Genomic DNA, 16,228 nt, shown 5'->3' on the forward strand with positions numbered 1-16,228 from the left:
TGTGTGTGTGTGTGTGTGTGTGTGTGTGTGTGTGTGTGTGTGTGTGTCTGGTAAAAAAAAATTTCCCTGGAACCTAACCCCCTCTATTTACATTAATTCTTATGGGGAAATTGTATTCGCTTAACATCGTTTTGCTTAAAGTAGCATTTTTCAGGAACATAACTACAAAATTAAGTGAGGAGTTACTGTATAACTTCTTGGAGGGATGAAAGGTACAATAACTATATGTTTTAAATCTTTTCAGGAAGCTAACCCATCCTAAATTAGTTCAGCTGTATGGGGTCTGTACACAGCAAAAGCCTATTTACATAGTGACAGAGTTCATGGAACATGGGTGCCTTCTGAATTACCTTCGACAAAAACGTGGACACTTTAATAAAGATACCCTGCTGACAATGTGCCAGGATGTATGTGAAGGGATGGAGTACTTGGAGAGAAACAGCTTTATCCACAGAGATCTGGTAATATCATATAAGCCTCTTTACTACATTTCTGATTTATGCATTAATAGTTAAGGGTAAGAAACTGTTTCTATTCTAAACATGTCTCTTTTTCAGTTACTCATAACTTTTTCAAAAATATATACTATTGTTTAACTGGTTGTGTTTAATATTAAGCAAAATCCACAAAATTGACCCATCTGGGGTAAGGAGGAATGATTGAATCTGCATGGGCAGTGGATTAAAAACCTCCTAAGTGTTTTAATAAAATTATTATATTGTAAATTCTACACAGAAAATTATGCTTTATAATATATTAATTTCATTATTCAGAATTCTTACTAACCACATACAGTAATTTCTCCTGCTCATTTTATAATGTCTCTGTCTCAGTAAGTAAGCACTTAAAGAATTTATTTATATCTTGTCTGTTTCATCATTGACCTAGTGACTGATCTTAATGAAATATTTACTTTGGTGAGCAATGGGATGAGGTCTTGAAAGCTCTCTATCTTACACAGTGGTTCTAATATGACATAGTTTTAGATAACATGTAGGAGTCTAAGGGCTGGTCTACACCCAGCCGCTAGTTCGGCGGCTGGGGATCGAAGTTCCGGGTTCGATTTATCGCGTCTGGTCTGGACGCGATAAATCGAACCAGGAAGTGCTCGCCGTCGACTGCGGTACTCCAGCTCAACGAGAGGAGTACCGCGGAGTCGACGGGGGAGCCTGCCTGCCGCGTGTGGACCGCGTCTGAACCGCGGTAAGTTCGAACTAAGGTATGTCGACTTCAGCTACGTTATTCACGTAGCTGAAGTTGCGTACCTTAGTTCGAATTGGGGGGTAAGTGTAGACCAAGCCTAAGATAAGTAATATACTACTGTTCCTCTAAAACAGTGGCTCTCAACCTTTCCAGACTACTGTACCCCTTTCAGGAGTCTGATTTGTCTTGCCTACCCCCAAGTTACACCTCACTTAAAACTACTTGCTTACAAAATCAGACATAAAAATACAAAAGTGTCACTACATTATTACTGAAAAATTGTTTACTTTCTCATTTTTACCATATCATTATAAAATAAATCAATTGGAATATAAATATTGTACTTGCAGTTCAGTGCATAGTATATAGAACTATATATACAAGTTGTCTGTATGAAACTTTAGTTTGTACTGACTTTGCTAGTGCTTTTTACGTAGCCTGTTGCAAAACTAGGCCAATATCTAGATGAGTTGATGTGCCCCCGGAAAACCTCTGCATATCCCCAGGGTTACACGTACCCCTGGTTGAGAACCACTGCTCTAAAACACAGTTTCATTTGAAACATTGCTTGCTTTAATAAAAGGGAGAATCAGATCATTAGAGTTGATCTTCCTTTGTTGTATACTGTATGAATATGAAGGACAGCTATACTAATGGTAATTTTCACTGGAGGCAACAAAATTGTGTGTTTCTCAGAATGATGAACTTTGCTATATCATTAAGATATTAGGGTCTGACTCTCTTCTCACTTATACTCATAAATCACGTGCAACACCACTGAAATGAGTTAGAACATGTGGGAAAAGAGACTAGGGCCTGAGAACGTTCTGATGCACTAGAAATGAACAAAATGCTAAACAGCAGGGGGCCTGATTGTGATCATCACACTGAGTTTATACCTATGTAATTCCATTGCTTCAGAGGAACTATTCCCGCTTTACACTGGTGTAAGGGAGAGTAGACTCAGCCCCCATAGTTTCAGTTAAATTAAGTAATAAATAATAAATAATATAAGCAGATAAATCTTGTCACCAAGTAGGTGTCTAATTTCTGAGCCAAATTCTGATTTTATACTGGTGTAACTCCACTGACTTCAACTGACTTTGATTTGTGCTAGTATAAGTGAAAAGAGGCTCATGCACTACATATAGAAAATGAACATGCAAAGAATGCAAGCATTGTGTTTATTTTCTCACTATAAATTATGATTGGGCTTCACAACAACAGACCAAATTGTACAGTTATTATTCATGCCGAATTCCTATCAAATTCAATGTGAGTTTTCTGAATAGTGATTGTAGAATTTATCCTAATATACAATAAATAGAATTTCATCTAATCATGTTCTTATTTTGATCTTTCCTCATCATTAATTACATAATTATTCCCTTTGCAGGCTGCCAGAAACTGTTTAGTGAATGAGTCAGGAGTGGTGAAAGTGTCTGATTTTGGAATGACAAGGTATAGCCAAGTTGACATACTTATTTGCAATGGTTTTTTAATGGATTTGGCATAACATGTGTTCTTGCACTTGAGACATTACATCACTTTAAAATTACAGACAAAAATGACATTTCTTTCTCCAGGTAACTAACTTGTCTTATTTCCAGTGGTTTTGTAAATTTCTCCCTCTCAAATTTACTTATTTTGTGGTCGCAGTGTGATATTTTCTTACTTTTTAAAAAAATAGGAAAAGCAAAATGATGCAACTTGTTTTATGGTGCATTATGGTGACAGGCACTTTAGCACATCTTACATATAGATGGAGTAAGGAGTTGTAGCTTCCACCCTGCTCTGAACAGAATATACAGACTAGGCTCAACCCTCTGCTGTGCATCACTTATGGAGACTGGGCCTCTTACCAATGGGTAAAATGGGCCATAATTGATTGTAAAGTGTTTTGAAATCCTTAAAGTATTGTTATTATGGGAACTCAGATACATTTGGACAATTGGATTTTGCTTGCATTGGTTACAATATTATTTTTAAAAGTGACAAGACATCCATGTCCAGTGTTGAAGAAAAACCTGTTTATTACTGTCATCACCAACTTTGTATTCAGAAAATGAAAACGGTTGTTCATGAAACAGTGTAGCTTTCCCCACTTTACTCTTCCTCTTTCTGTACCTTAGAAGTCCCTTTTAGCCTTATGCCAGTCGACACATTTGTTCATCAGGAAACCTGCCTGCGCCTTATCTGCCCTCATTAGGATAATCTAGTATAATCTCACCCATTTAAAACCTAAAATTCACTCAAATTTCCTCTGTCAAAATTCTGTTGTGGTGGGTTCTATATTTAGTCACCCTCAATGATTTCTTTATCAAAGGTGTTCAATTAGCAACTCATAAAATGAGTTTTCTAACTGCCAACCCTATAAACCCACCCTGGGATCTGAAAGTCAAGATGGGCTCTCTCTTCTTGCACTATCACAAGGAATAAAGCTGGACAACATTTGTTCATGAAAACAAAACAGAAGAAAATGAAAACCTTCACATCTCTGGCTCTCCCCATTTCCCAATCTTCTTATGATAAAAGATTCTCTAAACAGAATCTGAAAATTGTGTTGATGATGCACAAAGCACAATAGAACCTAGTCTTCAGTAGATGTAGTCAGACTGCAGGGTTAGCAGTTGTAACACATTATTTTTGTAAATAAAGAAAAGAGGACACACTGGCCCCAGATAGCCTGTCATCTGAGTAAACGGTGATGCAGGAATACTGGGCGGCACGGTGCCACAGGGTGGTACAATTTCTCTTGGAGTTTCTCTACACTTCTTGCCAGCTCCACTGACGGGTCCCTGTGGGGGCACTACGAGGAAGCAATCTGAGAACAGGGACTTTGATGGTGCCAGTTGTTGTCAAACTGCACTGTGCCTGGTTCCTTTCACCCTTCCCATCTACTCAACTTGTGTACCCAACCTGATATCTGAACACAAACTGTCCCATGAGCACCAGATCTCTGTTGAGTAAGAAACTGGCATTTTTCACATAGCTCTTTTCCTCAGTGTAACAATGTAATTAATACATGACCTACAGCAGTGGTTCTCAAACTTTTGTATTGGTGACCCCTTTCACACAGCAAGCCTCTGAGTGCGACCCCCCTTATAAATTAAAAACACTTCTAAAATATTTAACACTATTATAAATGCTGGAGGTGAAGCGTAGTTTGGGGTGGAGGCTGACAGTTCCCGACCCCCAGTTTGAGAACCCCTGACCTACAGTATGAAACTAATAACTACAAGGGAAGACTGTGCAACAATGAGAAGAGTTAACAGAGGTATAAATAAAACCTTAGCACTATTACTGAAGTTTTTTTTTCAAATATACTTTGTGAGACTAACAATCACTAACCACTAGGTGGCAATGTGACTCCTAAAATACAAGCAAACATGACGTAAATGGTGATTTCAGAAACGGAATCAGACTGGAAATATCACATGCTTTTGTTTTTTAGGTACGTTCTTGATGACCAGTACACAAGCTCTTCAGGTGCTAAATTTCCTGTAAAGTGGTGTCCCCCAGAGGTTTTTAATTATAGCCGATTCAGCAGCAAATCAGATGTCTGGTCATTTGGTAAGACACTCTTTAGCAATTAAATAAGAAAATTATTTTTTTCAATTCACCAATAAGCAATTAGGGTCCAATTGTTAAAGGAGAATCCAGACCTCCTAGGAGATGCTCAGTGAAGTCATTGGTCCTGATCCTTCTCTCATTTGCCCCAGTTTCCCACTGATGTAATTCCACTGAAGTCAGTGGAGTTACTTCTTATTTACACAGATGTTAGGTGAATTAGGCCTGTTGGGTAGTTAGGGGACTGAGCTTTTTCAGGATAGGGCCCTTACTGAACACATTTACCATTCAAAAAAACAAATCCATAGTTAGTGGTATACAAGTATTTTAAAGAAGTATTTGTTATTTACTTGACAATCTATTCATGCCTTTCATTTCCCAGGTGTTCTAATGTGGGAAGTATTTACTGAGGGTAAAATGCCCTTTGAGAAAAATACAAATTATGAAGTGGTAACTATGGTTAGCCAAGGACAGCGTCTGTATCGGCCAAAATTAGCTACCAAGAACGTATATGAAGTGATGGTGATGTGCTGGCATGAGGTATTTTTCTTTTTCTGTCCTTTCTTTACCCCCCAAAAGCTGAGTTTTGTTACCACACTTAATTATCAGTGTAAAATTCTGATTGCATTTTATTCAAAAGCCACCCTGTTCAACCATGAGGTAGCCTTGAGGATCCCTCCTTGTATTCCTTCCTCCAGAGGAACTCAAAGAGGAGAGAGTAGTGTCTTGGTGAATCAGAATAGGCAGGGTATTCCGTGCATACAGGCACTATGGAAAGAAACATGGAGAAAGGTGTGGGGGGGGAGGGGGGGAATGAACAAGGCAGTTAAACTGCTATTGTTGATGGATAAGCAGGGGCAGAACATAATAAGAAATAAGATCAGAAATCTAGGCCAGGTTGGAACTTGGTATATTCTTGAAGGTGAGTCTTAAAATTTGAGGAGTGTCAAAGAAAGAAGATGACAAAAGGAAAGGGTGACAGGGAGAGATCAAATGGGGAATAAGAATAAGATGGTTTTAGTGGCCATGATTTACATGGAGGATGGAGAGATTTGGAGTGACCACATGGGAGCACTTTGAAATAAACAAGGTGGTTAGATGCCCAGAGGTTGTTACACAGGTAGGGAAATAAAAAGAAAAAAAGTGATGAGAAAAAATTAACGTGCAGTTATTAACAGAGAGCAGGGTACCTCCATGACTTCTGCAGTGGCTAGTGCTGGCTCAGGGGCTGCCCGAGCCAGGCAGCCCCTGTGCCAGCAGCAACAGTTTGGGTGTGTGGGAGGGGGCTCAGGGCTAGGGCAGGGGGTTGGGGAGTGCATGGGGGACGCTTACCTGGGGTGGGAGGCTCCCTGGCCCCCCTGAAGCTCATAGGTGGCGGAGGGGCGGGGGTCTCCACGCCGCGAGCTGCCTGCGCCCGCAGGCCCCACCCCTGCTGCTCCCATTGGCTGCAGTTCTCAACCAATGGGATCTGCGGCAGCTGGTGCTTGTGGTGGGAGCAGCGGAGCACCTGTCCTGGCCCCTGCCCCTGCCTCTGCTGGCTAGGAGCTGCAGGGATGCGGAACTGGGTAGGAAGCCCCTACCAGCGCCCCCAAACCTCCACAGCACCAGTAGGGGTCCTGGGCTGCGTTCCATGGCTCGGCTCCCCCCACCCCCAGTACCAGCGGGCATCTCAGGCCGCATGCTGCGGCCCGGCCCCCTCCCCCCCCCAGCACCAGCAGGGTCCCAGGCCACCTCTCCCAGCACCCGTGGTGCCCCCAGACCGTCCCCCCCCCAGAGCACCCGCGGCCCCCTGCCCAAGTTTTAGTTAGAGTGGGCATTTTTAGTAAAAGTCATGGACAGGTCACAGGCCCGTGAATTTTTGTTTATGGCTCGTGACCTGTCCATGACTTTTACTAAAAATACCGGTGACTAAAACGTAGCGTTATCCATAAACTATATAGAAAGACAGACAAGGTTGAAGTGGTGAGGGAGTAGTGCTGAATCCAAAATATTCCATAGAATCCAATGAGAGGACCATGCAGTTGAATCTATGGATACAAATCCCAAGCTGTAAGAATATAAATATATTAGTATGCCTCTACTAACAACCTCCAGATCAAGAAAAGGATATTGAGTGCATAACATTGAAAGAGATCAGAGGCAGCAACATCGAACAAAATGCTTTTGAATAACAACTAGCCAAAGGTATTTTTAAAAATGACAAGACATTCTTCAAGCATATCAGAGTCAGGAAGCCTGATAAGAGAATCAGTCGATTTGCTGGGTATAAAATAATTCATGGTATAAAAAAGGTAGGTCAAGATCTTCTGTTTTTGCTGTCTAATAACACAAGAACAAGGAGACCCTCAATGAAAATAAAAGGTGGTAAATTCAAAACTGATACAAGGAAATATTTTTTGACACAATATATGATTAGACTGTGGAACTCATTGACACATGATTCTTGTTGAGGTCAAGAATTTATCCATTCAAAAATGGATTGCATATTTATATTGATAACAAGAGTTACAATAGCTATGGCTAACATAAATTTTAGAAGGGATGTTAAATTTCATGCTGCAGAGTTTAGGCCAATCTCGAAAGGGTTTACAAGGAGGGGCAAATTCTCACTTCTGCCTAATGAGAGGCTTCTGGCACCTTCCTCTGAAGCATCTAGTGCTGGCCACTGTCAGATACAGACCACTGGCCTAGATGGCTCTTGGGTCTGATTCAGTATGGCAGTTCCTTTATTAACACAATAACCTTCTTCCACCTAGAAATCTATTAAGAAAAATAATGCTGTATAACATTTTCAGCATTGTGTGAGGTTCTAAATTAAGTTTAGATTAATAAGAAATAGAATGGTATACAACCTCATTTTATGGCTTCACCGGGTATGAGATGTCCTAGCAATACTTTAGGTTAATAGAAATTTACCTGCCATGTTTCTTCCTGCTGCCTCTGATCTGCTTAAATGTAATGACATTTTTATCTTTTTATGCATACATTTTTCCTGCTATTTTATTTTGTACACATTATTGCTTCAGCAAAATAAAATCTTTCTGATGTGACTTTAGTAACTGGCAGTACAACAAAGCATTTTAATTCCTAGAAACCTGAGGGACGCCCTACATTTGAAGATTTGCTGCGTATAATTGATGAGATAGCGGAGAGTGAAGATGCTTTCTGAAGAAGAGGAGCGGAGGCACAAGAATTCTATAGTACAGCAAAGAATCAACATTCAAGAGACATGGCATTATTCTTTAAGAGCATGATCCTGCAAACTTCTGAGTGTTGCTGAATGAAGTGTGGAGAGCCTAAGCATTAACACTTAGCATTTCCTCAGCAGTCATGCGGAGAAAGTTCCACATAATAGAAAGAAACATGCACAATATATTCACCAACATGGGCTGCGCGTGCCTGCATTCGGAGAGGCTAGCCCCCTGCCACCTGCCCTTTTTGCCTGAGACCCTTCCCCCATCCAATGCCTCGCTCTCACCGACCAGTCTTCCAGCGTAGCCCTGAACCCTGGCTGGTGCCTGGAACAGCCCCGAGCCTGGGCTGGCCTGCTGGCACCCGGAGCAGTCTGGAGGAACCCTGAACCCTGGCTGGCTGGTCAGGGCCAAGCCCTGAGCCCGGGCCTCCCAGAGGAGCTCTGAGCCCTGCCACAGCCCAGTCCTGGGGCTGCAGCAGGGAGCATTAGCAGAGGATTGGGGCAGCTCAGCCTCCCCCAGCCTCCATTACACACCGCCAATGCCCTCTCTGAAGAGTTACCATGGGGTTAGTGAAAAATTGGGATTGATGCATGGAGCAAATTATAGGATATGGCAAAAGTACAGACACTTAAGTGCAAACCAGTAAATGCAAATGATGTATATAGTGTCCATGTCTATGAGTTTCATTTACTCTTGCTGCCAGTTAGTAGTAGGAGCTGCTTGTATACTTAAGAGCTTTGCTTAAAAACTAAACGCAAGGTCATTTTGTGAGGGCCACCTACTCCCATAGGAATGCTTCTAGAGGTTCTTCTGAAATATTATTTCTCACAGCCTGTTGATTGATGCTTTATGCCAGTGATGGGCAACCTGCGGGCCGCGCTGACTGCCACTTCCCACAGCTCCCATTGGCCGGGAATGGCAAACCTCGGCCACTGGGAGCTGCGGGCGGACGTGCAAATGTAAACAAACTGTCTGGCGGTCCGCCAGCGGATTATCCTGATGGGCCACGTGCGGCCCATAGGCCACAGGTTGCCACCACTGCTTTATGCCATATACTGGGGCCAATATTCTTGCTATGCCATTAGTCTGTTTTACCCACTCCACTCAGCTTACTTCTCTCATCTGGGTGTAACAAAGCACCATGGTCAACAGCCTAGACCAGTGGCTCAAGTGTAGCACTCAAACACCTCACTGTAGGATTGAGCCCTAATTTATTTTATGCCAGGAAGTGTTTCTTGGGAATTTTTCACCCAGAGAGCATCTGGGGCCAGTCCTGAGGCCAGTCATAGCGATAAACAGCATGCACAATACATGACAGCTGACTTTCAATGGACTATAGACATTGAATTTGATTAACAGTTAACTAATTTATATACCATATGTACTGTAAATGTATACTGTACACATTTATTTATATGAAATGTAAGTGTTCTGTTCCTGAAAATGTTAAAGAACAACAAGTTACCCTATATTATATGTTACACATACAATGTGGCATATGGCATCTGTGGATGAAAGAAAATGTACTATGAATTCTGTTAAAATGGCAGATTTTCTATCATTCTGTCCCTGGACATTTGTGAAATACGCTTTATAGTCTTAATAGCAAATGTCATACTACAGTATGTGTATAATAAACCAAATGTTAATTGTTTGGAAACTTGAACAACAGTTTGTCATTGATTTATTGACAGATAATGATTTATTGGCCAAACATATTGCTGGTATAACTGTTGACATCCATGGAGTTACATCAGGGATGTATAGGACTGAACATCTTTAGATAGGTATGTTAATTACTTACAGCAGGATTCAGTATCAGAGGCTAAATACAGATAGTACATACAGCCCTGAGCCACATTATGAAATATTACATATTTAGAAATTTTATTGAATAAAAGTAAGGATTACAATAGATGTGCAGCTGATGTGGGATGTGGTTTACAAAAGCATGATGGGTCTGATCATGCAAAATGGTGAGGGTTGCTATATAGGGCTGAGCTCCCTTAACCCTCACCAAAGGTCCCCATATGCAACTTATGTGTAATATGCATACAAGGTGATAAATTGGTGGGATTATTAACTAGGGCCTAATGCAGCAGTCTTTTCTATTGAAGTCACTGAGAGTTTTCCATGTAGAATAATAGTATAGTAAATTAAATTTCAAACCAAGTAGTTACAGGGGAAGTTGGTAGTGAACCCTGTACTTGGGTTGCCTCACACTTACCTTATAAAAAGATTCTTGCAACTTGTTTTGTTTTGTTTGTTTTTGGAAAAACTCTAGCCCCTCCATTGTTTGCTGCTGACCTTTACATTTAGTAAGGAGAAAGTCTTTGGACTGGAGAGGAGGCTTTTCTTTATCCCATGAAATTCCACTCAGGTTTAACTGAGTTGTGAACTGTTGAAAAACACCACTTTGATTCTCTTGCTAGCATTGCACAGAAAAATTACGGCCACATGAAAAACTAATAAGCAAACACAAATATTCTAAAGACCCAGCCCCAAACAACCACCAAAGTAGGAGCAGCAGCACATGCTGTACTGTGAAAGCCTGGAACCTGCCAGAGCATCTGTAGCAGCTGGGTTTACCCTGTCCCGCAACTACCCCCAGCACATGGCTCGTACACAGGGCCGCCCGGGGGGGGGGCAAGTGGGGCAATTTGCCCCAGGCCCCCACGAGAATGTCGGAGGCTCCCCCCCGCCTCCGCCTTCCCCCCTCTCCCGGAGCCTCAGCACGCTGCGTCTAGGAGTGGCCCTGGACAGCGCTGCAGGTTCGGGCGGGGCCTGAGCTCCTGCCACTCGGAGCCGAGTGGTAAGGGGGCAGGGCTGCGAGCTGCGGCCGAGCGGTGGGAGCTCAGGCCCCGCTGGAGCCACCACGCCGCTGCAGCGCTGTCCAGGGCCGCTCCTGGACACGGCGTGCTGAGGCTCTGGGAGAGGGGAGGCGGGGGTAAGCAGCATGGTAAGCCCCTCTGAGCCGGACACCCCATCCCCCCCCACAGCCCAGACCCTCAGCTCCGAGCCGGGCACCCCCCGACCCAGAGCCCAGCTCCCCACCCAGCCCTGGGCAACAGCAACGCCACCCCCAGGCAGCGACAGCCCATTGGCACCAACCATCACCATCACCCAGCGACGGCCCATTATGTAATTGCAAATGTATACATCCCATTAAAGCATTTAATGTTTTTAAATAATGTATTTCGTGTATTTTCAAATTATTAAAAATTAATTTTTGAATGTATTTCACTGGTTATTTTTTACATTTCCAAATACATGTTACTATAGTATTGCAACTTTTTTTTATGGAAGGGGCCCCCGAAATTGCTTTGCCCCAGGCCCCCTGAATCGTCTGGGCAGCCCTGCTCGTACATCCCAAATCCACCCCCCTTCCATCCCATGTGATGGAGGCATCACATGGGACAGGAGCTCCCCCAACTCTCAGGGCAGAACAGAGAGACAGTGCATTCAGTAGGCCCTTGTAAATGTCCCAGACCCAGCACATAGTGTCAGTTGCCATCTCCTCCCTGGGATAACATACTTTGGGTGCTGCCTGCTAACATAGTCAAGTGGTAGCAGTCTGTGTTGAAGGTTTGGAGCTTGTAACTGGGAAAACTGTATCTCATGCGCTCCCTTGTGGCCAACAGTCATGTTACAGGCAGCATGCCTCAGTTTCCCCTCTTGGACTATTCAAATAAACTTAAAATCAAGCTTTTTCTTGGTCAAAAATAGCCCTCCTCAGGGACTGGGTTTATTAATATAAAACAAACTGTAAATAAAACTCAAAACTCTCATAACAAAGTCAATTTATAAATCTACACAATCCAAGGTTTCTCTTCCTTCTCCCAAGCTGAGCATTGCTGCCTGGGGCCTTTGTAGTTCCCCCCCACTTGATATGGGGTTCTCCCAGGCCTCCCTGCCTAGGGAGCTTTGCAGTCCCGTTCCCTACACAGAGAGCTTTCAGACTCTGCCACTGCTTCCTAAACTGCCCACCCCCCATTCTTCACTACAATGTCCTACTCCTTTTAAACTGCAATCACCTGATTCCTCTCAGGCAGCTCATCCTGTAAACCTCCAGCCCATGGAGACAAATCACTCTGTTACAGGGCTCAGACCCTTCTGATGATGCATGATAGGGGAGTTGTTACAGTAATACATTCCATTTTCCTTTTTTAAAAATAAAACCTCCAGGAAATTACATACAAAATACCAAGTTAAAAGAAAGTTATTTGGGTGCAAAGTCAAGCATATGAAAATTGGGAAATGCTAGATTTAGTTAGTGCAGAATTAGAGTTGTTGGGGAATTTCCAGCAAAATGGGGATTTGTCAGACAATGTCAAATAGTTGAACCTGAAATGTTTTGTGAAAACATGTTGGGTTCAATTCACTTTCGATGAACCACAGGGCCTCTAGGAGCCACTGCTCTGAGGTAGCCTTGCCATATGGACAGTCTCAAGGCGCGGGACCCCCAGGACTTCCAGGGTCTGCAACTTCAGGGCTACCCCACCAGGCAGAGTGGCCTACTCCAGTACTCTCCCACAGCCTAGTGAACAGCTGCCCTGGGCGCTGGACAGCCCTGGAGTCACAGACTCTGGCAGCTGCTGACTGAAATGTACACTCCTCTTGACAGTTTCAGGGCTGTCCACCACTGAATAGCAGCTGTAAAACTGACAAGAATCATGACAATTTCATTTTGCACCTGCCATGATCCTGGGAGAATATTTCATAATATCATTCTGGGGTATATTAACAGGAGTGTCATATGTAAGAAATGAGAGGTAGTTGTCCTGTTCTACTTGGCACTGGTAAGGCCTAAACTGGAGTAATGTGTCCGGTTCTGGATGCCACAATTAAAGAAACAATTAGACAAATGGAAGAGAATCCAGAGGAGAGCCAAATAGTGGACAAACTGACGAGAGGCCACAGGAGAGCAACAAAAACGATAACAGTTTTTAGAAAACCTGACCTGTAAGAAAAGGTTACAAAAACCGGGCATGTTTAGTTTTGAGAAAAGAAGGATGAGGGGGAGACCTAATAACAGTGTTCAAATATGTTAAGGGGACAGTGATCAATTGCTCTCCACTGAAGATAGGTCAAGAAGTAATTGGCTTAATTTGCAACAAGGCAGATGTAGGTTGGCTATTAGGAAAAACTTTAACTATAAGGATAGTTAAGGACTGGACTAGGGAGGTTGTGGAATCCCCATCTTTGGGGATGTTTAAGAAGAGGGTGGTCAAACACCAGCCAAGGATGCTCTATGTATATTTGGTCCTGCCTCATCACAAGGGGCTGGACTAGATGACCTCTCGAGGTCCCTTCCAGCCCTATATTTCTGTGATTCAGTTCAGAAACACCACGTGTCGGTTTTCTAAATGAAAATTGTATGGAATTTCCATTTTGCAGGAAATTTTTAAATGTCGAAATTTCCCGCAACTCAGAAATTCTGTATTTTGATTAGCTTTTGTTTTGATAGTCTTTAATTACATGATCCCATACTATTTTCCCCACAGGATCCCTGCCAAATTCAGTGCGAAGGATGGACACAAAGGAGTAGAATTAAGGTTTCATCAGAAACTGTAAATCTGGCATTTCCTAACTTTTGATCTGTGACTTTGCAATCAAAGTTATGTTATTTTAACGTACTTTTAAATATGTATTTTTACTGAAGTTTATCTAAAAAGTAAAGATAGAATTCCAGTGCTGTCCTCCATCAAAACACTTGATTTAAATATAGTCTAGGCTCCAAATTATTAATTTTGGATTGGGTCAGCTTGTCATTATAGTCCATTGCTTTATTCAACTTTTTAATACTCAGAAGGGAAATCTGTAAATGCTATCTTGTAATTTTCCCTGGACAAGTTCAATCACCCTTCAGAAACTCCTTTCTTACTCTTTTTATTGTTATTACTTGGTTTCATATAACAATAGGCACAGAAAATCTGCCTGAATTGCACCAAATCTTCTGGTATATGTCCGATCTTCTTTGTAGTTTCAGACTTTTTTTAAAGTAGACTAGATATCTAGATTTCAGTTATTCTGCTGTAGAGCAAAATGTGATACAAGAACAAGGCTTCAGTGGAAATACTTCTGGTGTGAGGTTCGTATCAAGCCTCTGATTTTTTTTTTTTAAACAGGAAAGTAGGTGGGGCTAAATTTTGCCTGTGCTAAAACATAACTCTTCTCTGAGGTAGGATTTCAGTTAGAGAGATTTTACTGTTACCGACACAACAACTGAAGAAGAAAGGATTGAATTTTTATTTGAATACAAGCAGACAATCAACTATGATTCTTTCTACCTGTAAGTAAAGTGGGCCATGTATTTTATGCTTTATGTTCTGTTTTGTACACTAGTTAGCAATGAGCTGCATAAATATCACCATATTTTCCAATTATCCTGCTCTGAAATTGTCATATTAATATGCATATTAAAATTGTTGGTGTTAACTTTCCGAATTACTTCACAAAATTGCTATGATGGCTTCAGCAAAGCTACTATTGTTACCAACATACAGACTAGTGAACTCTACAAACGGGGAACACAAGAGGATCAGAAACCAAAGGACTGTCCTTAAAAGTGTGTCGTGCATAGACATGACAGGGAAATTTAACAGAATTATAGGCAAACTTTCTGATTATGAAGAATTCAGCTCAATCAAGAGCTAAGTGATAAAACTTCAGGAATTTCAATATTTTTCTATTAGTGGAAAAACAACATTTGGTTTGGAAAAAAGTATGTAGTTTTAGAAGCAAACTTTACTGTTGATTTCCAAGAGGACATGATTTTATAGTTTTTTTCAGTCTGGATGAAAGGCAAGCAATATCTAATCAATTGTCGGGCACTCTATATGTCACAAATGAGATGTTTTTGATGAGCAAAGATAGGTTAGGTGGGCAGACTATCCCTCAATGTACCAATTTACACAAGTAACTCAATCTGCTTGAAAAACAAAGTGTTGTTCGGAGTTTGGTACAAGAACATGATTGCTTAGAATCAGACTAATTATCAACATTTAGCATCATTCTATCAGAAATGGCAAAACAAAATAAAAAAAAATCTGAGTATTAGATTATAAAAGACAAGTGATAAGAAAAATACATTTCTAACTTGGCTGTTGGTTTTGTCTAGCTAACAGATTCCACTCTAATTAGAGCAATTTATATTTAGGAGATGGGAAGGAAGTGGCACATATTCTTATGCATATACTGGCCACATATATGGGCAGCTATATCAATTTAAAGGGCACCCATGGGCCCTAAAATTTTGTGCAGCGTCTATAGTCTTAATCTTGTAGTTCCAGTGTAGAATTTAGCAGCAATGGGAACATCTCAAAGATCAGAGGGTTCCTGCACTTTCATTATGCCACCTTTAATTTTCACAGAATTGTCTCTGTAGCGTCTCCTCAAGCAACCCACCTCTCCTCCTCCCCACAGGCACATCTTTTTCTTCCCCCTCCCTTCCTCTGGCACCCAGCACACCACTCTTCTGCTGTGCATAGCTAGAACCAGTCGCAGATCCTTTCCTAGATTGTTTACTATGATGGCAGCTGCTCAACATGTCAACTAACTATGCCTCAGGGTACTCTTGGTTACCCATTTCCCATTATTATGTCTCCTGCACCTATATCTCTGCAGGTATCTTCAAAATGGTGCCTCAGAAATCACTGAATCCTAAGTCTGGGTCTCACAGACCTTTTGGTCAATATGGCTTTCAGGCTTTGCACAGGTGTTTGATTTATACTTGTCAGCTAGTCAGCAGAACATATAACTAGTCATTGTTTTAAGGACAGGTGTCTTCCTTCCAGCCACTTTTGGGGAGGACAGGGCAAGCTATAAGACTGGTTGACTTTCCCCTTGTGATTTCCCTGCCATTGTTAGATTATTATTTTATCTGGGAGCAATATGGAGCTTTGTTTCAGACTACCAAATGTCTGGAGAAATGAGATTCTTACCATTACCACCAAAGACAAAATGCATGACAAGCTCTAAAGCCAAAGGGCCGGATCCTCAGCTGGCATAAATTTTAAATCATTGACTATGTTTTGGTAGCTTAAGTGAAAGCCCACCATTCAGAGAAGTAAGGATTGAAAAGTGTGCTGTCACCACAGCTGACATATTTACATAGACATATTCCCAAACAACTACTTACTGAAAACAAAAATACATCTTCATATTAACAGCAAAAGGAGTAAAGGGCATTTTCTTTCCAGTGCCCTGTCCCGTTATGTCTGTGGGTTATAATATTTTAAACCTCAACAGCTACTACACAT

General features: G+C 41.8%; 1 protein-coding gene across 1 annotated transcript in view; it reads left to right on the forward strand.

Annotated features, from left to right (window-relative positions):
- TEC (tec protein tyrosine kinase) overlaps positions 1 to 8,882 on the forward strand; it is a 79,600-nt gene extending 70,718 nt beyond the window's left edge. The window contains exons 14-18 of the mRNA XM_026647944.2: positions 245 to 461; positions 2,600 to 2,664; positions 4,658 to 4,776; positions 5,156 to 5,313; positions 7,865 to 8,882. Coding sequence (XP_026503729.1) covers positions 245 to 461; positions 2,600 to 2,664; positions 4,658 to 4,776; positions 5,156 to 5,313; positions 7,865 to 7,942 — 637 coding nt within the window. The 3' untranslated portion in view covers positions 7,943 to 8,882. The remainder of the gene's footprint in view (positions 1 to 244; positions 462 to 2,599; positions 2,665 to 4,657; positions 4,777 to 5,155; positions 5,314 to 7,864) is intronic.
- The last annotated feature ends 7,346 nt before the right edge of the window (positions 8,883 to 16,228 follow it).

Source organism: Terrapene carolina, unplaced genomic scaffold, assembly GCF_002925995.2.
Source record: "Terrapene carolina triunguis isolate 2854851 unplaced genomic scaffold, T_m_triunguis-2.0 Scaffold66, whole genome shotgun sequence".
Taxonomy (NCBI): Eukaryota; Metazoa; Chordata; order Testudines; family Emydidae; genus Terrapene; species Terrapene triunguis.